Genomic DNA, 26,826 nt, shown 5'->3' on the forward strand with positions numbered 1-26,826 from the left:
AACCACGACCTATGAAAACTGAAGAGTCCGATAGACCCACGACACAAGTGAATGACACTTCTACAGGTCCACAACGTAAAGACGTAACAAATTCATAACCTAAGTAAATCAAAAAAATCCAACAAATCCATGACCTAGACAGTCCACTCAACAGACACATGACCTCCTCAAGAGCCCAACAGACCCAGAGTCTGGGCAACGGCCAACATCAATGATCAAAGTAAAGTTGTTTAGGCTTTAGACTTTAGTGTTGTACATTTGTCTTCATAGTCAATGTCAATGAGTAATTCCAAACTTAACAGGGGGATAAAACGGGAAATAACCTCATTTTGAAATCATTTGTCCACCACTCTCGCTGGGAGATCTGGTCTTCACTCAAACGGCACACTTACACTCCATGAGTCAATCATCAGCAAAATCCCACAACAAGTGCTCTCTGGCGCCGGTGCCAGCGAAAGTGAAGCGGAGGAAGAAGAATCAGAGCACTTTCACTCCATTGCAAGATCTCAACAACGCCATTGCTACCCATAACAGTAGTAAAGACAGCAACGGTTCTTCTTCTCTGTCCTCCATTGAAGCTCCCAGGGGATGTCTCAGGTTCTTTCTCTCCCATTCTTCATCTTCCAATAGAATACATTTTGATAATAACAAACCGTCGAAATCAAAGCCCTCCAGAAACCCTAAATCTGCCCCTAATGTCCGGAAGGTGAGACCAAAGGAGAGTTCGTTAAAACGAACCGTTTTTGAGAAACCCGTTTCGAATAAACTTTCGGGCAGGAAACCTAGTTATAAAATTTGTAAGGGATCAAAGAATTGTTCAGTTTCAGATCCCAGTGGCAGTAGTGTAAATAAGGGGCATGCTGGTTCTGAAGAATTGAGGCTAGTGAGTGGTGAAAAATGCTACAATGGTGATGCAATTCTGACCCCATCGTGTAAGGTGGCAACCGGGTCTAAGCTTATTTTAGATAATTGTGAGAAATCGAATTCAAAGACTAGTGGAAGCAGCAACAAGACACCTCCTGTTCAGGCTTCGGTATCTCCGGAGCTACAATGTGGATCATCAATGGTTTCAACGGACACACCTGCGTGTTATGGTGCTGGCCATGTTCTGTCTGGAATCAGAGATAAGAGGAAGTGTAGGCCAAGAGGGATCCTCACAATTGGAAACAATGATCTGGGATTTGGAAAAGCTGAGGCCTTTGACAGTGACGACGACGATGACGACAAAGAGAATGCTGTTCTTCATAATTCTGGTGTCTCTCCAATACCTTCGCCTGCTGAGGCTTCAATGCACTGGCTTTTGTCTCCTTGCAACGAGGAGGATGAGAATCAGAGCCTCCACTCCCCCCTATCACCTTCATCTAGTAATATTGTTTTCTCTTCAGGTGTCAAAAGCAATAACAAAAGTACTGCTGCCGTTATTTTTAAGAGGGGTACTTCTTTCACTTCTCCTGGTGGGATTCCTGATGTTCAGGGAAAGCTGGGTTCTCCTGTACATGATAGCTTGGCTGTTGCGTCTCTGTCCTGTGCTATATTTGCTTGTGATGCTGAAGATGCTTCAGCAGAAAAATGTAGAAGGCACCAGTATGATATTGATGGAGAAAACTCGCCATTCTCGCCGTTCTCGATGGATTCGTTGGGTAGTGGAAATGTTATTCAAACCCCAGAGTCTGACTCAAACTCGAGTAGATGTGGTGGCTTGTCATGGTTGCGTTCAGATGCTCATGAGAAATGTTTCTTTGATTCTGAACTTAATTTGTTGGCTGAAAATCTAAAGATGGCAACTTTGTCTCCCAAGAGCCATGTATCAAGCTGGGATCCAATCGGTTCTAGCTTCCAATTTGATTGTATGACTGTGCCCTCCGATTCAGTTGATATTTCCCATTTTCAGAAGATTTTGAATGATCGAACGTCCCAAATTTCAAAATCTACGTTGGAGAGTCTTTCGCAATCCCCAATGAGAATATCTTGGAGGGAAGGATTAGCTAGCCGGATTTTTGAGATGGATGAGTTTGATTGTTGCAGATGCTTTTCAGATGAAGAGGAACATGAAAATAGCAACAATAATGAACTGATGAAATCACCCCAAAGTGCTGATCTCAAATTTGATGCAGGAGAACATAAGATTGTGGCTGATGGTTTCGGGTCAATGGAGTTTATGGATAATGTTCTGGGACTTGACAAAGAAGGCAAAGAAGACCCACCTCCTGAAATACCATGTTCATGTGCAGAGTCCATAAGCACCGACGGTGGTGGTCTGGTTTGTTCGAATGATTCAGATTGGACTCTATGCTACAAGAACCAGTTGTTTAAAGACTGATTTATTGTATTCTCTTTTTTCCTTCTGTCCATTAGCATGAGGTTGCCTAACTTAGAGCGAAGTTGGTTGAATGGGTATAGTTGAAAGTTAGCACTTGATGACCATTCTTGTATTTTAACTGCTCCAAAATATGTACTACCGTTACGACTTACGATCACCTCAGAACTTTATGTTTTTAGAAAGAGCTCTTTATTCAAGTTTAGCTTCATAGCTTGTGATAGATAATTTCTCAAGTAATGTGAAATAAGCACTTTCTGAATCATTGTCTAAGACTAATCTCTTCGTTTTCTTTGAGTTTTGAGTTGTGATTAAGCACCAGTAGCCAAGTGAGTGTTGCTAAGTGGTTGCAATAGCATCAATTGAGTTTATGGGAAATGAACTAGGACTTCACAGAAAGGCAAAGAAGAGCTTCCACCTCAAATACCATTTCATGTGCAGATTCACAAAGCACTGACAGCGGTATATGGTATGTTCAGCTGATTATTATTCAGATTAGACACTATTCTACAATAATCAGTTGTTTGACATTTGATTTATTGTGTTCTCTTTCATTCCTTTATTGTATCAGAATGCAGCTAGGAACAGGAGATGTCCGAACTAAGACACAACTAGCAAAGTTGCCTATACTAACAGAAAATTTGTGGGCATAGCATATGTTGGCAACTGGAAAGTCATGCCTTCTCAAATTAAGACAGGAGGTAGGTCAGCCTATATAGACCTTAGCAACGTTGGAATATCCTTCTTACTCTTCATACTATGCATTAGCAGTGTGATTTTGATGCAGGTTTCACATGCCTAATTATTGGCCTTGTAAGGCATAAACCAGACGATTGGTGTTGCATGTAGCCCTGAACATTGAAACAGCCAGTTACTTTAAACTAACCTCAAATGACACCCGTTGTTCCTTGATTCAGAACTTGGTGCTTGATTCTCGAAGTACAGTGTCTACCGGAATAGCAGTAAGAGTAAAAAAATTTCATGGCATGATTGTGGAACCATCTTAAATTTGGAGCTTTCAACACCAAAGCTAATTCTATGGCAAGGTAACCCATTCTTGCCATTTTCTTTACTTGAAAAGTTGAAGTAAACATGGAATTGGAATGTGTAACAGTTTTGGAATTTTCAGTTCCCACTCCTCTTACAAAACTCTCTTCTCCACGAGACAGCATGCGGCCTAGTTTACTGAAACTTCTGCTACTGAAGTAAATTCTTGATCCCCTTGAACCATTTTCTTTCTACTAAAATCTTCTGTGTCAATAAGGTGGTAGATAGGCTCCTTATGTTATGACTCATTTTCTTCCTGACTGTTGCTCTGTTTAAGTTATCATTCATATACCTCTAATAACTCTATCTATTGCATTTTCACATTAAGCGGGTTGATTCTTTCTTGAAAATGAAAAGAATTCTTCTCTTGTTTTCCTTTCAATGGAGGATAAAACACCTTCCCATGAAATTCTAGTCATTGAAGAAGTTGATCAAGATATCAGTATGACCAAGTGACCAACGGATCAAACTCTTTCTCCGGATACACTTCAGACTCCAAAGCTGTCAAGCCGGATCCTATCAAGGAATACTCTCCAATTCTGTTTACTTGTTGTCCCTCCCAAAAACAACCCAATTCCATCCTCAAGACAAACACAAAGAAGAAGAAGCAGTGAAAGTGTGTTTGTGAGTCGGTACCGGATCTTGAGAGCTCAAAGAGACCAAGAAGAAGGATGTTTTCACACTCTGGAACTACATGATCTATATGATAAAGAGTATGTAACAAGAACGATTCTTGCGCTTATGGTTGCATACTCCATCATTTATTTGTGACTTTTCATTTTCTTTTATTCTAAAATTCTCGACTTTTCTTTGGGACCGTACATGGTTGGTTACGGTCAATTTTTGACATAAATTTAACTGATCGATCGGTCGGTTATTTTTTATTATCAGTTAATTTTTTTTGTCGTTTTCTAAGAAGTATGTTTTTTTTTTAAAGAATAGCCGATGAATTGATTCAGGTATGATCGGTCATTTTGGACAATCTTACTTTTCATTAGCTCTCTAATGATTCTAGATAATGCATCTCTCATATTACGCGGCTAATTATTAAAAAAAAAAAAAAAAAAAAAACTCTTGTTAAAGATTAATTAATTCATTTGGAATCAGCAACCGTCATCTTGTCCAAACAATGGAATCCATGAGCCAAACAACAGCTAATATTTATATATCAATTTATATATATATAACTGAGGATCCACAAGGCTTCTCTTTAATTCTTGGTGTCACGTGGACGCCTCCACAAAAAAGCTTGCATATTCTAATTAAACTTGATAAAAAGGAATGATTGACAACTTGAGTGATGAGAGTTAATTTAAAAAAAACAAAATGTAACGGACAAAAGAAAAAATTAAAATATATTGAAAAACTTTAAGACCTATAATGGGGATTTAATGTTTCATGGAAGTGGTTTAATGTTGTTTCAATTTTACTAAGGTCATGTATTGTTAATTATGAGAGTCTTTTGATATTACTCAATTAATGAAATTCCTTTGTAGTATTTAGTTTGAAAACATTTTGTATGTTTTTGGCATTAATTATCATCATTTTGTGGGAATTTTTGTGTGTTTTTATCATTATTTTTGTGTGTTTTTATCATTTTGTGTGTTTTTGATGTATTTTGTGTGTTTTTGTAGTATTTAATTGATGTATTGTGCATGTTTAGAGTTTGGTCAGGTTTAGTAGTCTGTTTGGATTGCAACATACACAACATGAGAGGTTTTTCTCACGCTATATCAGTATATTGTTCTAATTTGTAAGTAAATTCAACCCATTTGGTATTGGAACATGTAAGTGGTGACAGGAAAACATGGTAGAATTCAATGAGTTGTTGAAGGTAAAAATGATTATAGACATAAATCTACCAGTTATACATAACATTTCAAAAATATAAATTCAAAAATGTTATTCTAAAAATATTAAGAATCTTATTCTAAAAATATAATTTCAAAAATATTACTTATGCTACATTGTACATCTCGATATTGAATGTTACTTTGTAGAGAATGTTGTACTAACCATACAATATTGTCTCATAAACATGTTTTGGTGACCTATAACACTTTGTAGATACTAACGACGCAAATAAGAATTGATAAACTCTTAACATACTTATTTCTTATAAATCAAATTTCTTACACCCTATTAGAAATTTTTTTTCTTAGCAAACTAAAAAAAAGGTATTGTACATATTTTATCTTCATCTCACAATCATCTCTATTTTCTACAATTAAAACTCTACTCTACTGCTCTTCATGTTAACAAAGTATTGAAAAATTCTCACACATCTCTATTTTTCAATCAAAATATGTACCGCGGGAAGCGCGGGCATACAACTAGTATCATATCATATCATATACATAGTATGATTACTGAATAAGAGAATGCTTTTGGTGCAGCCAGATCAACTCCTTAACTAGCTCTATGATTGCCATGTGGAATTATGATAAAAATTAAATTAAAACAAATAAATTCAAGTTATGCACTTATACACAAATAATGTCTATTTATTATTGTTTTAAATAAAATTAAATAAGACCAAACTGTAGTTAGGGGTTTGGATGTCGTTTACACTCTTCAATTTCCCTATTTATTTCTTTACGTTTAGCCATTGATAGTCGTTAAATGTCTAGGAATTTTAAAGTTGAAATTATTGACTTATTGTTGCATTTTAATGTGGCAAGTGGTGATATGTCTTCACATCCTCCGATCCCCTTTATTTCTAGATTTATGAACAATGTGCTTGCAATTTTCTTCACGCAGATTGAAAGACATATCTATTTGAGATTGACTGAAAGTTGTAGAGGCTATGTAGAGACTATTTTCGAGCAATATCGACGTCTTGGTTAGAGCTATTTACCACTTGATATCTATCTCTATGTGCAATCAATATTATATCAATTCTTTTAAATCATTTTTAAAATGAGTTGTTGAATTTCCTTATGATTAATTAGATTTTAAATTTCCTTTGTAGGTTCTGGTGAAAAAAGCATATATGAGAGGATGTTTTCATGTGAGGAAACAATATTTATGTTCTTATGAATTGGCAATAGGGTCTGTTGTTTAAACATTTTCGTTGGATATTATTTCATGTTAATCTTAATAATAACCATCGGATTTTTACCCAATTTACGGATTACTTAATGGTAATATTGTTTTATTCTAATTCATTATTCTCAGAAAGTAGATGTGTGTCTCTATGGTTTTTCCTTAATGGGTAACCAAAATTCGGATTGCTAATGGAGTATTTGGTGTAGTAAACGTCATGATCTATATAACTTTCCGAGCCATTTCAATCCAATTTTTTTTTTCAATCTCAATTGTGGTGTGTAACTCTTTGTGATGTGACATCTTTTTAATACATTGAACCCTGTGTATTCTGTCAGGGCCTCTAATGACCTTTTCGATTATGAGAATGAGAGTAAAGGTGGAAGCGATCTTTAGTCAATTATGGACATAATGTCCTCTTCACCTTCGGTTTATAAACAACAAAACAAAAAATGTAATATTTAATTAATTTATTATTGGATTAAAAAAACTCAAAATTCTAAGTTATTTAGGTAAATTTAACTTAGAATTTTGAGCTATATAATGTACATGAATACAAATTGATTGATATAAACCATATAATTAAGTAAATGCCGCGTGAAGCGTGGGGGAAATTCCTAGTAATTATATATTCTGGAAATAAAGAAATATATATATCCACAACAATTTCTTTTTTTTTGAAGAGAAAGACTGTTACTCTCAATTTTTTTTTTTAAAATGGCATCAATAAAACAACATTCTTGTGTTTCCTTTCCCAAATGTTGTCCCTTTCTTCCTTTGTCTTTATTAAATCAACAACTATTCCTTACCCCTCACATAAAATAATTTTCAATTATCAGCTTTACTTGTCCTAATTGAAATTATGAGGAATAGACCACCAATTCCTCTAGTTTTTTCAAAACTGACATTAGAGTTTAGGAGTAAAATGACATTAGAGTTTAGAAGTTAGGATTTAGTGTTTAAGCCTTTAAGGTTTAGGATTTAGAGTCCAACAACCCCTCAATTGATGTGGTTAAGGCATATATACTCGATTTAGTGGTACCCAAGCTCGAATCCTCCATTCCGCTTACTTATAAAAAGAAAAAGAAGTTTAGGTTTTAAGGTTTTGAATTTAGGATTTTGGGTTGTTTTTTTTTCTCCAAAATTTACGACATTCTAACAATATGTAGGGGTGGCAAAACTCTGTCTATTTCGGATGACCGAATTTGTCCGACCCGGATTAAACCAAGTTTGGACATAAGTTATATATCTGAAATCTGGATCCAAACACATTTTTTTGTCCGATCCGGATCAGGGTCCAAACATAGATGTTTACTTGTCCAGATCTTAACCTGGATTATATTATTATTCGGGTTAGTTGTCCGGATTTAAACCAATCATGGGTTTGGTCAATTAAGTACTTTCGAATTCAAATCCAGGTCAGGATCCGGACATGTAAATATTTCGTAAACATGTGATATTGTCCTACTCGGGACTGATTTTTTTGCCACCCCTAACAATATGAGCACCAAAAATACTCACTAACACATTTCAAACCATGATTTAACATGATTTTGGAGGTAATTGGTTCTAGCTAAACGAATTGTAGCCCCCCATCCCCACCTCTAGGTATTTGATTGTACTACACTAATCCTTCTAGATTTTTTATTGTACATGAAAATGATAAATAAAATTGTTAATAACATTCAAAAAATGTGAGATATTAGCTAATAAAGGCCAAAAGTATAGCTAGCAAAGTTCAATATTGTAAACATCTACAGGCACAAACTTCATTTATGCAATCCCAAACCAAGAAGTCAAAATCATATGATAAAACCAAGAACCTAAACTTGTATTTAACCACCTAACACCACAGCTCAAGCACAATGCAAGGGCTTGATAGCTAAAACCAAAAAAATTGTTCAAGCCAATGAGTAGATATATCATCTTTCTGTCCCTGCTGCTTCTTGTGGTTCATGCTCAAGCCTATGTCAATATTTCAAGCTCAAAGTGTGCTTTGTTGTGCGGTCAGTGCTCCAGATGTGATACCAAAGACTGCCCTCCATCATCCGACTTTCCTCATCTGACGGGGTTCGATGATTTTCTCATCGTCGCTGCTTTACAATCTGACTTAGTTCCTTTAGATGACAGAGGAGTATACTCTGTGTCGCCAGTTGGAACAGGCAATACATACTATGGCTGGGGATCTCATTCTGGTTCAGTTACAGGCTTTCATAGGTAACTACAAACCTGCAAAGTTCATTAAAAATGCAATGGATGTCTGTGGATATCAGTAATCTAATCCAATGTAAATTTATGTGCTAACAGGTATAGTAACTACATGGACAAATGCTCAGATGGACCAAGCTTCCTCACCGTGGACGAGCAGGGAAAGGTCAGTCTTCGCTTGTTGAAGTCCCTAACTAGCTTAGCTCAGGCAGATTGGAAAACGGTCAATCCACCTCCGAATCTCAACCACCGTGGATTCAAGTTCTTGGTCTCCGGCAGCACAGGAAAATGTCTGACAGTTTTTGGAGGAGTGGGAAGAAGAATTGTGGGTACAGATACCTGCAGCTTTGTTGGCTTAAACCTTGGACAGCTATTTGCCTTCAGATTTCATTACCAAGCCTTCTGCTGCTGCGGTGTGCACAACTCTTGAATCCGTTTGCAGAATGGCACAGAAACTTGTTGTTTCATCTTTTGAGTCGAGAATTCTGTCGTTCCATCATTTGTTTTGTCATTTGCATTCAAGCAAGGAAATAAGAGACAAGAACCTCAGGTAACGCGTGATGCAGATTACCGGCCTTGTCTGATCAAGATTCATCTTCACCTATCTTGGTATTGTTGCTTTCTAATAAACACGCACACTTCAATCCTCTTTCACTCTCTGCACTTCTTTACATGTCTTTTGTGTAATCAAAGCAAATATTGCTAGTTATATCAATGCTTTGGCCTGTTTTTGCACTGTATCACAATCCCATTGCTTCATACTTAAAACCTAAATCAAGTGAATAAAATCTGTGTCATTCTCCAGCAGCAACAGACTTATTGATACGAATCATAAGAACACAGTTTTCAAAAGGATTTCTTTACTGTAATTATCCAAGAAAACAAAGTAACTAACCGTTCAACTTGATACAAACTATCAAATTTCGACCATTCCTTTCTTAATCTCATAGATAGAGTCCCCTGGTAAACTAACATATAGATATACATCTTAATTTCAGCTACCAAATTGTTTTGACAACATCATTTTTTTTTACTCCTGGAAGGTGGCAATATGCCTTTTGACAAGCATCTGACAGGTATAACAAACATTTTAGCAAATCCCAAGGAGTTGGCTGAGTTGGTTCTTGATATTCCATGTAAACCAATGGTAACAAGGTTCGAAACATCTCACAAACACTTTGGGGCCACACCCCCTAGTAAAATACCCTAATGCAGTGTAGGGAACTTTTGAGGAAAAAAAAACATTTTAACACATTTGACTGTCGTGACAGTAGGGATTAGTTCATCGCTACTCAAACGGGGAGGTTTTGATGCTCCATAAAAGAAGAATGCCATAATCTTTGATAATTCCTCTGCATTTCTAATTGCTGACCACACAGCAAATGAAAGGTTTAAATCAGAGGATAGATGCTAGAAAGATTGGATAAAATAATTAATTGTCATAAGAAACACAGAAAGGCTTGTTTTTTAGTTTAGAACTTACCTTTCTCACGGTATAAGATTTTCCCAGCTGTTGTGAAGATAATCTCTGGAAAGACGGACACTTTAAGGGCAGATGCCAAATCAACCTCAACGACGGCATGGCATCAACCGCAACAACAAATTGTTTGATAGTATTGGCCTATACTTATTTAAGCATTGCTGAGAACAACAAATTATCCTAAAATAGACTAAAGATTTTGAGAATTGTCCAATGAAAGTCATGACAGTGTAATTTACAGCAACGCTCTTGCAGCAACCTCACAGCCAAAGGCCAAGACAGCAAAACAATTCATTTACAATGTCAAACCTTGTAAAACATTATGAGTAAAAAAATGGTATAGCAATGTTGATGACGTTGACAACAATGGTAATGTCAAGAATAAACCAAAAACCAAAATGACCAACTCTGATTATTTGGATCTCCTTATTACCAATGAAGGCTACAAATTGAGTTTATTCTATTAAGGAAGGAAACATAGAAGACCATTTATGGGACAAAACATCAAAACAGCACCCAAGAAAAAAAACAGGTTCACGAAGATGAACTAGGTCATCTTTGAGCAATGAATGAGGTTGATTCCCGAGAATATGTTTTGCTCGAGACCTCGGATTTGTTAGGATATCTGTAAAGAGATGAGATTGCTCAATATCATCCAGGTCATATAGTGGAGAGCAGACCTCGCTGCTATACAAAGATTTGTAACTTCAGATTCAATTGGAGCAAACAATTTTTTGTTTAGGAAAAAATTTTGAAGCTTAACCTTCGAATGCGTTGCTAATTCAATGTATATCATACACAATTTGAAGTTCTCTAAAATATTGGCAATTTCTTACAGAGTTGACTGAAGCATTTTTCCTCCAAGCGTCATAGAGGAACTATGGTACTAGCTGCACAGCTCAAAGCCAGAAGAAACTGGGTAGAGTGTCATGATCAACTGTACATGTAACAAAGAGCTGACACAGTTGAGGAACAGAGGATGCCATTAGCAATCTCCATTAAAACAGCCCACAAGCAAGTTCAAATCATATTAAAAATGGGCAACCAAATCCTAACAATGGAATCATTTAGTAAAGGAAGTCAAAAAAAATCATTTTCCAAATGAACAGTCAGTTTCTTATGCCAAGATTCACAAACTTTCCTAGAAAGAATGATAGCAATTTGTCTTACAGCTAAAAGCATAAAATCACTAATTCCAAAATTTTTTGAAAAAGAAGAATCGGCAGAAATAGGGAAAGATCAACTAACCTTTTTATAGCCGATTACGCAGAAGAATAATTAAGGGACTGATGTCTAAACCCATCGGCATACTCAGGCCGATTAGGGTCGTATTCTTCCACAGTATTAAAGCTTCTGCATTTCTTCCCTCTTCTTATTGGGATCAATTTTCTCCTCCAAATCATGATACTGAATGATCAAATCTCTAATCTTTCTCCTCCATTCTTGTCTCTCTTCAGCATCCATTAGATAGGGTTCATCCATGTGTGTCCTTGATTCCTTTCTGTGGGTGGCACAAACCCCTTGTATGTTGTAGCCAACTCAACCAATTTAATTTGGAATTTGTTTAGATTAATTAAGTTAAACAAAACTCAAGTAGAACAAATATTCGAAGAAATAATGCTAGACCCCAAAATATATTTAACACGGTAAAATAATCATTGATTATAAAAATATATGTACGGTCGTCTTAGCATTCAACCCTTCACATAAACTATTAGCTTTGCATCTGCCACTCGAGCACAGCCACATGAGTAGATATCCGAATGAGGATATCACTATTGACATGTTTCGGATGAAACGGAAATAATATTTTGAGATCTTAAGTATTATTATATTATTATAAGATTATATTTACATTGTGATATATGAAGAAATTCAAATTGAATTTTAATATTAGAGTCGGTTTTGGACTAGTAGTGGAAATGCACTTAATGCGGCACTGTGTTATTTCTAAGGGTGTAAATGATCGATTTTTGACATGAATTTAACCGATCGATCGGTTGATTATCGACGATTATTTTGGTTATTGGCTGATTCTATTATGTAAATTATTTTATGAAAATAATCGATCAATCGATTCGGTTAAATCGGTAATTTTGTATTGCCCTAGTTATTTCAACCACGATCTCTATAAATAAAGATGAAATTAGTTCATTCAAATAGACGACACTCATTACACCATGATCGTATTTGGTAGAGTTTATTTTTTCACTAACTTATTAAGTTGTGGAAAATAAGATTTGGTGAAACTTATAAGTTATAACTAATGATGGTTTATAACTTATAAGCGCGGTCAAATACTAAAATCTATTTAGTTTGTAATTTAAAAGATTTTTTTTATAAATATTTATAAGTATGAATTATAAATTATAATATAATTTATCTAAAGTGTATTGATAACGTGTACCCTAAAGACACTTGTTAAAGATTCATTAGAACATATCACACCAACACTTTCTCATTTTATTTTTTAAACTCAAAATACATATATTTTTTCAGAATTCCAATACATATTTTTCATTATTATCTAGTGCCCCACATTATCATTTCCTTATATAAATTACATTACAACTTTGCGAGATCTAAATTAAAGCGCAAAGGAGTGATTAGATCTTGCTATCTTGGGGACAGATAATGGAAATGACGAGCTCTTAGGATTTGCTTGGATTGAAACATGAAGAGTTAAGGCATGAAAATTATGGAACGAGGATCAATCCAAGCAAGTCATTAGTGCAAGCTCTTAGTGTATGTAATAAACTAATAATATGAGGGTTAGGGTTAGGGTTAGGGTTTGCGGTTGGGGTTGGGGTTTATAGAGCGAACTCCTCCTTTACAGAAGACTGAAGACTGAAGACTGAAGCTTAACAAGTGGTGGTTTGTACCATAAAAACATGAAGATGACATCGTTTGCTTCTTCAGCGACACAAGACTTGATGCGGCTCGCATCAATTCCCCATCGCTCTGCGCTTTCCCCCTTCCGTTGTTCCTCTCAGATTCCAAGACCCCAACTTTCTTTCTCGTCTTCTGTCCAAGGTCATGTCTCGTCTTTCTCTCTTTCAATTTTTTTTTTCTCTCTCAGCAACTAAACATACATTCATGCATTCTTCGATTCATTCATTTTTTCAATGTCTTGTCAATTTTTCAGGGTTTACTTCTCGCATTGCGATCGAGAGGAAGGGCCGGTCGTCCATACCGCAGGCAGCGGCAGTTCGCCAATTGGAGGGTTCACTCAACAGAACGGAAGGCCTTCGCTTTGCTGTGGTCAGTTCTCCTCTCTAAGAACTTGTTGTTTTGCTAGTAGAAACAGATCTAATGAGCTGAGGCAGTTGCTTTCAATTTGCGCTCTGTTGAACTTTGTCATAATCAAGGAACCAACATGAGTTTAGCAAGTAGCATGTTTTATCTTTCTGCCATTACTACACTTTGGATGGAATATTAATTTGTTTGGGCTCATACTGGAAATGTTTGCTTGAGTTCCTTAACTTTATGGTGGGGAATTTAGAACTAGCTGGGTATGATGAGATATTATGACTGGGGAAACTGATTTTTTTTCCTCTGGTTTTTTTTTTTTTGGATATTGGAAATCCTTTGATTCATAAGTTTGACCTTTGCAGGTAGTAGCTCGGTTCAATGAGATTGTGACAAAGCCGCTGTTAGAGGGAGCTTTGGATACTTTCAGGAAATATTCAGTCAAGGAAGAAAATGTTGATGTATGGTCTACGTACTTCGCATTAATGCAAGAGAGTTTGGTTTACTTATTCATGGGCATGGATTCCATTTGTTACGTTTGATCCTGTTGCTGTCATTTCCTGTATTTTTATTGTCAATCTGATTCACGCTCAATTTTAAATTTGACTGGGATTCTTTTGAACTTCTTCCCATCAGGTTGTATGGGTGCCTGGCAGTTTTGAAATTGGTGTTGTTGCACAAAGCCTTGGGAAGTCGCAAAAATATCATGCAATATTATGTATTGGAGCTGTGGTATGATTTCTTTTTTACTAACTCAGTAACTCATGTGATGCAATACTGTATTTGGTTAAGTGGCCTCAACATATAGTTGGTGGCTCCTTGCATGCTGGTAGCACCCTAACTTATGAATTTTTTTTGTTGTTCGTAGATAAAAGGCGACACTTCCCACTATGATGCTGTTGTTAATTCTGCAGCATCTGGAGTACTTTCAGCTGGTGTGAATTCAGGTTTGTGTAATTTGTTTAGAAGAAAAGTATTGCCTTTAATGGATATAATGGCTTTGGAATACAATCATAATCTGTTTACATACAGATTTAGCTTCAGGAAAGGTTTCCAAAGAAACATCTTGTTGTTTGAGTTGAAGAGATGGTTTTAGTTGCTCTAATGCAGTCATGCTAGCATGCACACACTGACACACTCACTGTTAGAGCAATTAGAGCGGCTACCATTTGCATGATAGTTCTGTAACATCTGTTGCTTCTTTGGATCCTTTTTTTTTTGTCATCAGCTGATTCGATAGAATGCATTCTCATTTAACATGTTTAGTGGTTTCCCAACCCCTCTGGCCCCCAAACCCAACTCCTTCATCTTTTTGTTGTTCTTTTTTACCCTTTTTTTTGGTAAATATTATTTTTTTACCCCTCAAAGCTGGAACTTCGCCTTTTCTCTATTGGTTGAGGTGGATAATCCATATTTAACTCTCTTTATGTAGAGCTATCTCTATCTACATCTCCCTAAGTTGACCGTTGGTACCTTTATTACCTAGTATCATCTTTGTATAGGATAGAGCTTCATAGCTGTTGGTAATTGTTTTAGTTCTTTTCTACTTACCCAAGCTATATATAGGACGTTTTATTCTAGCAGCATAAGCTCTATTAACTTCCCTGCTGAAATAAAACCATTAACGGTCTATATTCTGATTAAGAAACAGAAAGTTGACTACCAAGACTAAATGTGAACCTTCTAAAAGCCATAAAAGCGTTTCATTTTGGCAAGTCTGTAGTTCTATATATTCAATTTAAAGGCTTACACGGAAAACTGAAGCTGTTGCTTGATGATTGTGTAGGTGTTCCTTGCATATTTGGCGTCCTGACGTGTGACAACATGGATCAGGTATTATAGTGACACGGACATTTACAATTAAGACCACTCTGCATTAAGAAATTCTCTGGAGTTGTTTTCTCGTTACATATTATGATATAATCCAACATTGCTGCCTTCCATGATAATTGCAGGCTTTAAATCGTGCTGGTGGTAAATCTGGGAATAAAGGTTCCGAGTGTGCTTTGACAGCTGTAAGTCGACATTAATAGATTCTGTTGTTCTTAATTTGATTGTAGCTATGATAGTTTGGCTTACTAGTTGCTGCCCCTAAAGTCTCTATCTGTTCCGCAACATTTCATTTTCAGATTTCCTGTTTGAACGAATAATTCCCTCGATGGTTGAAATTTTGTTTGGCTTGTGTTACAGATTGAGATGGCATCTTTGTTTGAACAACATTTGAAGTGATGATAAATCTACATGAAGGAAGATTTGACGTAATCGTTTTTCCCGGACATTCCATTCCCTCTTGTATTTCTTACTTTTAGCTAGCCAGATTGTCTCATATAATAAGGGCTGCCGCAGCATTCTGGGCCATTGTTGGCTTCTTCATAAGTTGTTCTGGCTGTTTGCTACCCACAAAAACTTCTTCGCTGGGACTAATTATATATTGATAAGGAATGTCCAACTTTGTGATTTAGACAGTCTTATGCTTCTCATTTGAAAATTTAAGTAAATCATCTTCACATTTCTGATCATTTATAAATGTATTGGCGGTGGTTAAGTGTGGATTGTGTCTCTTGAGGAGAAAATTAACTCCTTGCCATGCCTTTTTTTAGTTAGCTGGGGATATAAGGGTATTGCTTCTAGTAGGAATTGAACTACTCAGTATCTTCCAAATCCATACAATTTGATCCCACGTGAGATTTACCACTAGGCTATCACCCAAGAAGAAGTTTGGTCGAGGATAGATGGTCAAAGAGGTAACTTGTTTTTGATTTATAAGGGCCTTTAGAATTAGAACCAATAATTGATTAAACAGCTGGATAATTAACCTCTCCAATTTGCTTCCCTAAAGGAAAAAGGTCACTTATGGAGATGTAAAAGCTGAGACAACACCTACCTTTATGCTTACTCCATTCCAAAATGCCCAACATTAGGCTTATTTGTCCCTTAAAAAAAATGCCAAAGAAGTAAGTTGAACAACAAGCCACTATTAAATGAAGTCTTTTGGTACATTTGGGTAGCCCTATATCACAAAAAGGTGCAATCTAGTGATGGATGTGGTGAGTATGGTATGTTTACTTCTGAAGATCAAGGAAAACAAATCTAACTGAGGAATAAAGAGCAAAAGGCAAAGAAGAAGCTTAGAATCAAAGTTAGATATAGCAGCAGACAACCAAGAACCACAAACACATGAATCTTACCTTAGCTTCACATTTTCATGTTTGTATGTCTGTTTTTTTGGACAATGTAATGTTGTCTGGTGTATCTTAGTATGACAGTATTTTTGTATCAACTATGCAATAGCCATGAAGAAAAGAAATCCAAATATTCTCTTCCTGTTCATCCTTTTAAAACAAATATACATCTGGAAGGGAACCCATCAATCCACATCAAGAGATCAAAACAGAAGGATTAATTAAGTTAAGACTGTCATGGTGTTATTGAAGTCTTATTCTTGCAATCCTGTGAATCTCCAAGCAAAGCTTCCCTCTCTGGGATTGCCTCATTGTGTTCAAAGATGTTCTTACGACCCGTCTTCTTCTTCCATTCCCAGGTTGCACATTTCCAATTCTCAGGAGCCTCAAAATCCTATTCTGCTATTCCCTACAGTAAGTAGTTTATTTTTTTTGAAGTAGTTTTTTGAAATGTCTGGTTCATGGATGTGATTGAATCATGTATGTATGATGGGTTCTTTTGGCAGAATGTAGCAGCAATAGTATTTGGAGATGGATCAGAGTCACGGCTTTATCCATTGACGAAGAGAAGATCTGAAGGAGCAATACCAATAGCAGCAAATTACAGACTCGTCGACACGGTTGTGAGCAACTGCATTAACAGTAACATCAACAAGATCTATGCACTCACACAGTTTAATTCTACTTCTCTGAATTCCCACCTCTCAAGAGCTTACTCCGGAGTAGGTCTTGGAATGGAGGGATTTGTAGAAGTGATTGCAGCTTATCAGAGCCTTGAAGACCAGGGCTGGTTTCAGGTGTTATTATCATCTTTTACTTTGTACAAATCACTTTATATATCTTGCCTAATTTTTTTTCCAATATCAGGGAACTGCTGATGCTATGAGAAGATGCTCCTGGATACTAGAAGAGTATCCGGTTTCCGAGTTTTTGGTGCTTCCTGGTCACCATCTCTATAGAATGAACTATCAGAAACTTATAGAAACTCATAGGAAAGGAAAGGCTGATATCACTGCTGTGGCCTTGAGTACTGCAAGAAACCAGGACCCGGGTTTTGGCCTTTTGAAAATAGATGCAGAAAATCAAGTACTAGAGTTCACAGTGAAATCAGAGACAGAACCGTCGAAGTACATCTCAGTAAGTTTGTTTGTTTCTCTCTTTTTTTCCTCCCAAGATTTCTTGAACAAGTTCCTAATTTGAGAATTCAGGTCCGCAGCTCAAGAAACCCGGTTGAGATTGCTAGTATTGATAAATGGAGTATGGGAATCTTTCTCATTAACAGAGATATAATGTTGAAGCTTCTCCATGAACATTTTCCAAAGGCAAATGACTTCCAAAGTGAAGTAATTACTGGTGCAATATCAAGAGGAATGAAGGTCAGATTGCCCTACTTATGCCTTTACTAGTATAGACTCTAAAAGTTTATAGCTTGGGACTAAAGGAACTTAAAATTTCATCACATAAGAAAAATGTTTGTGCCTGTGCAAGGTACAGGTTCAAGCTTATCTCTTTGATGGATACTGGAATGACATGAGAAGCATAAAATCATATTACCAAGCAAACATGGAATGCATAGAGAAATCAAATTTGGGTTATAAGTAAGTAGTTTCTATACTTTTTTTGGTATCTGACGACGGATAAGATTGAGTCGAAGCCCATGCGGTGAAAATGGTTCTACCCCCTTTCCAGAAGTGGCCAGAGATATAACTCGATGAGCTATTGCTCCGTGGTTAAGTAGTTTCTATATCAGGAAAGGCTGAAAGTGTATAATGGCAATGCATCCTTATTGTGAATATAGGATTTTGTTTCACCTTTAATGGCCTTGACACAAACTTCATCCTTTCAAAGCAGCTTCTCTGATAGAGATTCTCCGCTCTACACTATGCCGCGAAATCTGCCTCCAACGCTTATAAGTGATGCTGTAATTACAGACAGTATCATTGGAGATGGCTGCATTATCAAGGTAAGAAAAACAACATATTCATAATAGTATTAACACAGAGTGAAATGAAAGTTGGATTTTGGTTTTTCTGAGTTGCTGCCATTTTTGCTTTTTCTCTATGGAAATGCCCATTTGATCTTTCTAAGAGTAGAGATGCAAGATCAAAGGGACAGTAATCGGTATGAATACGAGAATCGATGATGGAGCTGTAATCGAGGATTCAGTTATCATGGGATTTGATATCTGTGAGGTAAAGAAGCACATAAATGTTATTTCTTCTGTAAATTATCTTCTTTTTTTACAGAAGTTGAAGATGAAATGTTCTTGTTGACAGGTTGAAGGGGTTCAAAGAAGCAGCAGAGATGGGAAGGGCAATGGCATCATCCCAATTGGGATTGGAGAAAATACTCATATAAGAAAATCTATTATAGATAAGAATGCAAGGATTGGCAAAAATGTTATGGTACGTATAATGCTGCATCAGATATACTCAAACCCATTTCCCTTCTACTAGATTGAATTGAACATGGTTTCTTCCCATTGATTGAGGTTTTTTCTATGGCTTTCTTTGCATTTGGTGTTGTTGGTTGTAGATCATTAATAAGGACAAAGTCCAAGAAGGAGATAGGGAAGCTGACGGATACATCATCAAGGAAGGAATAGTTGTTGTTCTGCATAGTGCAATCCTCCCAGATGGCAGCATTTTATGATCATTTGCTAATATTTTATGGTTCATACCATTATTTTCATTTTTTAAAAAAAATTTGTGACCAGCATTATTTTCAGTTACTTATTTGATTATTGAATAATCAATGTCAGAAATACAAAATCTCCCGTATGGATTAAGTAAGAGCCAATCGTGTGTCTTATAAGTTCAAGTTCAACTCGTCTCAATTGTAGAGGGCTTGAAGGGTCAAAGTGGATAATACATCTACAAGTTGTTTGAGTTTGATTTTTTTACATGGTATCAGAGCATGACACAACTATGATGTCTTGTTCACTTACCTTCCTAATCGAAATAAAAAACAAGTTGTTAGTGAAAAGTGTACAATAATATAGAAATTAGAAGTAAATTACAACAAGAAGCAAATCATAATGGTATTGGTCTCAATAACATTCAACTTTATTGGGCCTCACTAACAGAAGGTAGCCTCTTAGTAGTCAAGCCTCAAAACAAGACAAAGTTGGAGATACCCAAAAGGCTATATAGCAAAGTATAGGCCCAAAGAGGCCCTAAAGTGGAAGAAAGAGAAAAAAAAAGGCCTAGGAGGCCTGGAAAAGAAAAAATGATGAACCCTATATGCACCCTATTTTTAACTAAGTAGGACTAAGTACACCCCTACTTAGTTAAAAATGAGATGCATATAGCCGTATAGTGCTCATCAAGAAAAACACCGAGAAAAATTTCTTCATGCTCCAAAACTACTCTCGCTACACAAGAGCTCCTAGTGCAGTAGAGTAGTCGCATAATTTGAAGAATGGGAAGAGAAGAATGCATAACAGTAGTGGCAGTTAAATTTTATCCAACTTGCTGCCTGTGATTTTCTCTTTTTTTCCTTCCAGGTCGTTTTTGTGCAAAAGTTTACTACACAATGCATGCCATGAAGCAAAAAGATCCCAGTTCAGGGTTTTCACTCCATCAGTTTCATCAAAGACAAGAATCAGTCTTATTTTTTGTGGTAATTTCCTATATGTGGATTGATCAGTACCAAAATCCATCCGAGAATACATGCAAAAGAACGTATAAAAATGCAGATTTATAATATTTTGCGGCGAAAATAAGTTCAAAACTCACTGGTTGATCTGATCATGCAGCTACTGGAACCTTGATTGACTCTAATATTTTATCATCTAACTCGAATGCCATGGGCTTCTTGTCTCTTCCGATCTTTACATACTCTTCAAATCGCTCCTTCAAGTCCGCGGGAAGGTTTGTCGTGCCACCCCACCCCAAAATCTCCTTAGCGGCTCTTGGTTCCGCATAGAAGTGCTGCACAATACATGGTTCATATGAAGTTTATCTCCAAGTGCAAACAGTTTATCAGTAGTAATTATTTTCAGAAGTAAACACAAATGCAAGTGGTATGAGAAGAAAAATAGCACAAATCTACACACTAATGCAGAAAGTTGGTCGGTCCGGCAAGTGACTTGATGCAAATTCAGATTGCTCAGTGTAACATTATAGTTCAAACTGTCTTTGCCAAGAACAAGGTAATTTATATCGTTACCATATTGCGGAAGGGAAAAGCCTTCTTAGCATCAATTCCTAGGGCCTTTGGATCATAATGCACAATTTCAAGTGGTAGACCTGCAGCCTGAGCACATAGTTTGGCCAGTCCATCCAAAGTGACAGCACGATCGCTAACACAGTTGAATATGTTACCACGTGCTGCATCTGGCTTCTCAACAGCAAGAGTAAGCATTGAGGACAAATCCCTCACATGGGCAATGTTTGTGAGTTGCATCCCAGAACCAGGAATTGGTACCGGCCTTTTCCGAACAATCCCTGTTTCAGAGTAAATTCTTTATCAGATCAACTTCATGCATACGACGAATTTTGATGTTCAACAGATAAATATGATCCACCCCATTATATTGGCTATATTGTAGAGACAATAACCACAAAATTGAGAAAGAAGAACACAAATCATATCATCAGCTTGAAATCATGAGCACTGCACTCAAATGCCACTTTTTTACTCTACAGTTACTATGTGAGAGCAAATCCGATTTGAAATACTGGTCTGAAAAGTTTCTCGAATTTGACTGTTACATTTTTTCGTCTGTTTATTGCTTCTCCCTATCATTTTGAGATTGTCACTTACTATCAAAGAACCACTCTTCACAATCTTTGTTGTTGCCAGACCCAATCATGTATTGAGGACGGAATATCGCCCAACTACCAAAAATCTCTTCGATGTACTTCTCCACTCCAACATGACCAGCATCAGCTTTCACAACATCCTGTGAGAGGGAAAAACTTGTCAGAGGTAGTATGATATACAGTCGTATTATTATATATGTATGATATAGAAGTACAACAAAATACCCCTTCAACATGAGGAGGCTCATCAGTTGGCTTGTAGATTCCAGCACTGCTGATGTACAAGAACTGCTTAACACCAATACTCTTAGCCCAATCCACCACTGGCCTACGATTGAAGTTCGATAATAGAATAAATTGCTTATAACCAGCATGACTTGAGGCAATATGCTATTTATACAGTTATATCAAACACGAAAATCGCTGGACCACTGATTATGATCTAGTTCTACTACATTAAGGATCAGCAGAGTCATCTAATGAACCTTGCTCACTGCCTAAGCAAGAAAGCATGAATCCACATATATTGATAGGCCAAAGATTTCAAATCCTAAGTTTCTCAAATCCGAAAGGTAAAGTTCATATAAATTCATAGGCTTGGTCAAAACATATATCAAACAGTTACTCTTCTAAGTATTTTTAATTGGTAATGTGATATGCTTCAAATATCAAGAACCAAAGGAACAAACCTAACAGTGTCTAGGTCCTTGCCATTGTTATCTAACACCACATCAGCTTCTTCCCCTTCCAAAACCTTCCCAATATCTGACGGGTTTCCCCACACAGTTTTCCCTCCAGCAGTCACAATTTCCTAAAAGAAAAGTAAATTGACATAAAATCCATAAGCACTACTCAGTGTCAACAGACCATAAACCCACAAATTTACATATTGAAAGACTTACTGAGAATCTGTTAAATGGGGGCTTTTTCATTTTGTCTGAGCCCTCATCACCAACAGTCAAGATTGTGACTTCATGGCCAGAACCCAGAAGCTCCTTTGCAAAATAGAACCCAATAACAGCATGCCCACCACTATTGGTATTAACAATAACAACCTTCTTCTTCGCTGATGAAGCACTGGCCTTGAGACTGAAGGATTGGCGCCTGGAAGTACTTGTACAGTAATTGAAGGTATGAAAAGAGAATGAAAGAGATGAGAAGTGAGAAAGAGAGGAAAGAGAAGAGAGACGTAGAGAGGGAGAAAGTGAAGGAGACTTGGGTTTTGAGATTGGAGAGGAGAAGAGGAGAGAAGAGGCTGATGAAGAACAGAGAGTGGCCATTGTGAGTGAAATGTGAACCAGCAGTTTTGTGGGTACTAGATAAAGGGTATCGCCTACCTTCAATGTTCACCAAGTGTTCGTTAAAAGTAACGACCACACTAATTCTTTTATTGCTTAATTAATTTCCTAACTTTATGGTTAAACTAATTGAAACAGTTATGATAGAGATCCGAGCTCTTTTTTTTTTGTGTTTCTTCTTCTTCTACTCTTGGTCACGCTTCAAAAGACATCATCTTTTATCACATTGTATGGAAGATGGCTCGTGTTTAAATTTTACATTTTGATCACTGATATTACATAATTAGTTATCAAAACATAAAGTTTGAACTTTGAAAAATGAGCGACGGAGTTACAATAAGTATGAAAAGTCACTTTAAAGATAGCTCATGTTAAATCTCGCTTACTCATTGTATGGAAGATGGCTCGTGTTTAAATTTTACATTTTGATCACTGATATTACATAATTAGTTATCAAAATGTAACGTTTGAACTTTGAAAAATGAGGAACGGAGTTGCAATAAGTATGAAAAGTCAATATGTTCAACAAGTCTTCTTTACAACTGATACTACTGGGCCAAAAGGTGAAAGGAAAGATTGAAATGAAAACAAGCACCACCACTAAAGACAATGGACCATCTTATCATGTCCACCCTTCCATTTCTCTAACTAAATTAGACATTTCTTAGGATCTAAAACAAGTTGATTATACAGGCTGAACCTACCAAGTAAATCCAAATACCAGTACATAACAAAGCAAGTTTGACATTTAGCTAGGTTTTGGCCTATAATAACTGGTTACGAAGGAACAAAGTCATGTAGATCGATGTCGGTGAATGGCGGTCCCCAATCGAACCGAGAAGCTCGGATCGAAGGGACTCGATCAAGGACGATATTGGACGTTGATTCTGGAGATTTCAATTATGGGTTTTAAAACAGACATAATTTGTCATGTGTTCTAAACCCATAATTTTCATGCCCTTTCTTCAATTGGATTTCAGATAGAAAACTATAGAAGTGTTATTTTCGATCAATGATTCTGAGTTAAGGGTACCTGTAGTGGAAACTGTAGACAATCCCTCACACATTTTTTTATTTCAAAAAAATGATCGGATGGTCCATTGATTCAACTGCCTGCAGTTTCACTACAGGTACCCTCATTTGCGACCTTGATTGAGAAGGAGCTTCATGTTACTAGAAAAATAGTTGAATTGAGGGAATTAGGGCAAAATATGAAAGATGGATCTAGGGAGGAAGATGAGGTGGAGTTTTTAATTGTTTTTAAAATTTTAGTTTTTCCTATAAAATTACACATAATCACTTTTTTTAAAAATAATTGTTTGACTTTTATATGCCACTTCGACAAATTGATTGACCGAAATCACTAAAATATGTCTGAGTTATCATCAACTTGGAACAAATTTTGACTTTAAATTACTTAATTGGAACGTTTAAACAATCAATGGTGTAATTGGAAGTCTTTCGGTGATGACGTATTGTATTAACTCTTAACATATATCATGTTATATTAAAAATCATATACCCGTGATTCAACTCAAAGAATTTGTAGAGATATTATCCGCTTTGGCCATCAAGACTCGCAAAGCCTTGTCATTAAAAAGATTCTCTTGGTCGAGATGGATTTAATCTTTATTTATAAATCACATCGATTACTTACATTTAACCGATGTCGGATACAAATCTGTTAACATATCAAACTCTAACATAGGTAATAGGTACACCCCAAGCTAAACACAGTTAATTTCGAACACAGCTCTAAAATGAAGCTTCCTGGCATCTTCACAAATTGATTCAACATTTCAACGACCATAAACTCATCCCGACAACATGACTGAGGTGAGTTCGTCTCACAAAACAAAAGGACAAATGTACATTAATTTATACTTAAGTAGTAGATTAACGTTTGTAGTTTTCTTTTTAAGAAACACAAATCGTCTCCAAATCTGTTAACATATATAGATTATTTCAATTTTTAACCATCAACAACGCGTTTTCCTAAAGAAAAAAAATTTCCTAATAACTCTGTAGTTAAGCGTACTTATGTGAGAGCATTATTGGGATGAGTGACTTCTTGAGAAAGCAAAATCGTGCGGGCCTAATATATCATATGAAAATTGATAACCCAAAACGGATAATATTATTGATGTGTATTGGATTGAAAATTCTAATAAAATCAAGGTGAGGGACAAACCCAAACTAGAAAAGAACGATGTTACACATCCTCAAAAATTGTCTATCATTTTAACCACAAATTCATGCGGCAAGCGAAGCGGGCCCATTATAACAAATTATACTTATATTTTATAAAAATCTCATGTTTTGCCCCTGTTGAATTTCAAAATTCTACCATGCTAGACCTTGGATCCGCCCTTGCATGTGAGATATCTATTGATCGATTGTGAACACATATATACGATTCTCTAAACATCCAACACTTCAGATGAATGACAATTAAATAGGGTTAAGAAATTAGGGTAGAAATTTTTTTTTTCTTGAAACATGGGGGTGTGGGTTTGGGTTTGGGTTTGGATTGGACAGTGACCCATGAAAAATGTATTGGTTGAGTGGTTGAAACAACATAAGTAACAAAGATGTTTGTATGTTCCCAAACACCCAGTTTGGCAACAAATCCAAAATTTTTCTTATTGTTGTGCCTCTCACTATTACACAATGTTGACACTTTAACAGCAATATTGGACTTTCTTATCTCAAATGCCTAATTATTTAATTTGTGTTTTATGATAAACAATTCATTGTCTAAAATGTTAAAAAAAATAATATATATCATATTTAAAGAAAGCTATGAGTATCTATTCGGTCATGACAACAAGAAAGAAAAAAAAAATTAAAGTACTCGGGGTCTGTTGTAAAAAAATATAATCTCGTTGTAATAGTTTAGGGCCCAATAATTTTATTTTGGGACACAAAAGTATGTGATTGAACTTCTAAACCCGATCAAAAAATATTCACGATTATTTTTTTTTAAAAAAATTATCACTCTAAATCTTAACTACCTCAACTATCAAAAAAAATTATTATTTGGGTTCAATAATTTCGAGTTATGGAATTACTTGCATTGTTTTCTGAATTCTCATCATGAGATTGGGGAAAATTAATGCACTCCTCTTAGCTTCTGTTTGTCTGTTTTCTTTTTTGTTTATTATCAAAAAAAAAATCAAAATAAGAAAAAAGAAACCAAGGATTTTTTTTTAAAAAAAAGCAATAATTTTGACTAGGAATAATACTATTTATTAAACAAAAAAAAATTGTAAAATTTATTTTTTTATTATTTTTTGGACAATTCCTAGACATGACATGTTTTCTAACTAAAATTTTAATAATAGGATGGTCCGAGTCTTTATCTCAAAAGTTTAGAACATACTACATGAATTTGTAAAAATAAATAAAGAGAAAACCACTGTGTCATTAATTTCTGTCATTCATCTATATCTAAGATCATACTTTCATAAACTTTTATTGAATCCATATTTTTTTCTTACTACTTCAAGTCATGTCTTTTTAAATTTTATTTTCTGTCATGTCTTTTCACATTTCAGATACATGCATTTTCCCTCCAACACTCAGAATCATACATCATCGCAAATCGTATAGATAACTTATAGAATTTTCCCTTTAACCTTAAATGAATCATTCGGTCGCATAAAAATCTGGATGCACTCCTTTAGCTCATCCACCCATTTTTAATCCTATTAGCTACACTCTAATGTCTCTGTCATCTTGAAAAATCGAGCTAACGTATTTAGAAACCTTATTTTTTTTTACTTATCTCCCGTATAATTCAATCGTTTGTTCATTCCCTTGTCTACTATTCCTAACATTTTATATATTATGTTTTAGTCTAATACTTGCCTCCATCTCGAGATTTGAGTTAACTCTCAATATTGTCTCCACTAAAATTATATCATCTGTAAAAAACAAGTACTAAGGTATATTACATTGGATATGTTGTGCGAGTTCATCGATTAGTATAATAAATAGGAACAAACTTAGTGTCTATCCCTAGTGCAAACATATTAGTGATGAGAAGTTGTATGTAACTTCTCAATTAGTCTTTAACACTAGGCATAATTCTTTCATACATATCTTTGATCATAGTAACATGACTACTCGAGACTCTTTCATTTTCTAAAATCTATCATATTATAATGATGATATGTATAACTCTGATGATCCGGATTTGAATCCACTCCCATTTCAAAAAAAAATCTATCAT

General features: G+C 35.8%; 4 protein-coding genes and 1 long non-coding RNA gene across 5 annotated transcripts; 3 read left to right on the forward strand and 2 right to left on the reverse strand.

The window, feature by feature from the left end:
* The first annotated feature begins 357 nt into the window (after positions 1-357).
* On the forward strand, positions 358-4,194 carry LOC119980602. The gene is made up of 3 exons (XM_038823368.1): positions 358-2,786; positions 2,889-3,018; positions 3,105-4,194. The coding sequence occupies exon 1, from the start codon at positions 398-400 to the stop codon at positions 2,318-2,320; it is 1,923 nt and encodes a 640-aa protein (XP_038679296.1). The 5' UTR covers positions 358-397; the 3' UTR covers positions 2,321-2,786; positions 2,889-3,018; positions 3,105-4,194.
* A 3,957-nt stretch (positions 4,195-8,151) lies between these two features.
* On the reverse strand, positions 8,152-11,666 carry LOC119980450. The gene is made up of 4 exons (XR_005463881.1): positions 11,346-11,666; positions 10,101-11,053; positions 8,765-9,386; positions 8,152-8,638 (listed from the first exon to the last, which is right to left on the reverse strand). It is a non-coding gene; the product is annotated as an uncharacterized LOC119980450 (long non-coding RNA).
* A 1,084-nt stretch (positions 11,667-12,750) lies between these two features.
* On the forward strand, positions 12,751-15,811 carry LOC119980443 (6,7-dimethyl-8-ribityllumazine synthase, chloroplastic). Its single transcript, XM_038823142.1, has 8 exons — positions 12,751-13,130; positions 13,243-13,358; positions 13,712-13,807; positions 13,983-14,078; positions 14,215-14,293; positions 15,133-15,179; positions 15,302-15,361; positions 15,537-15,811. The coding sequence occupies exons 1-8, from the start codon at positions 12,989-12,991 to the stop codon at positions 15,573-15,575; spliced, it is 675 nt and encodes a 224-aa protein (XP_038679070.1). The 5' UTR covers positions 12,751-12,988; the 3' UTR covers positions 15,576-15,811.
* A 127-nt stretch (positions 15,812-15,938) lies between these two features.
* Positions 15,939-19,473, forward strand: LOC119980442 (inactive glucose-1-phosphate adenylyltransferase small subunit 2, chloroplastic). Its single transcript, XM_038823141.1, has 9 exons — positions 15,939-16,942; positions 17,035-17,325; positions 17,396-17,665; positions 17,737-17,904; positions 18,023-18,126; positions 18,380-18,491; positions 18,622-18,720; positions 18,805-18,933; positions 19,064-19,473. The coding sequence occupies exons 1-9, from the start codon at positions 16,766-16,768 to the stop codon at positions 19,178-19,180; spliced, it is 1,467 nt and encodes a 488-aa protein (XP_038679069.1). The 5' UTR covers positions 15,939-16,765; the 3' UTR covers positions 19,181-19,473.
* Positions 19,474-20,072: 599 nt separating this feature from the next.
* LOC119980793 (chloroplast stem-loop binding protein of 41 kDa a, chloroplastic) lies at positions 20,073-22,605 on the reverse strand. The gene is made up of 6 exons (XM_038823584.1): positions 22,197-22,605; positions 21,984-22,105; positions 21,520-21,622; positions 21,296-21,434; positions 20,699-20,976; positions 20,073-20,460 (listed from the first exon to the last, which is right to left on the reverse strand). The coding sequence occupies exons 1-6, from the start codon at positions 22,572-22,574 to the stop codon at positions 20,278-20,280; spliced, it is 1,203 nt and encodes a 400-aa protein (XP_038679512.1). The 5' UTR covers positions 22,575-22,605; the 3' UTR covers positions 20,073-20,277.
* Positions 22,606-26,826: the final 4,221 nt, after the last annotated feature.

The sequence above is a fragment of the Tripterygium wilfordii genome, chromosome 16, assembly GCF_013401445.1.
Source record: "Tripterygium wilfordii isolate XIE 37 chromosome 16, ASM1340144v1, whole genome shotgun sequence".
In the NCBI taxonomy this organism is placed as follows: Eukaryota; Viridiplantae; Streptophyta; class Magnoliopsida; order Celastrales; family Celastraceae; genus Tripterygium; species Tripterygium wilfordii.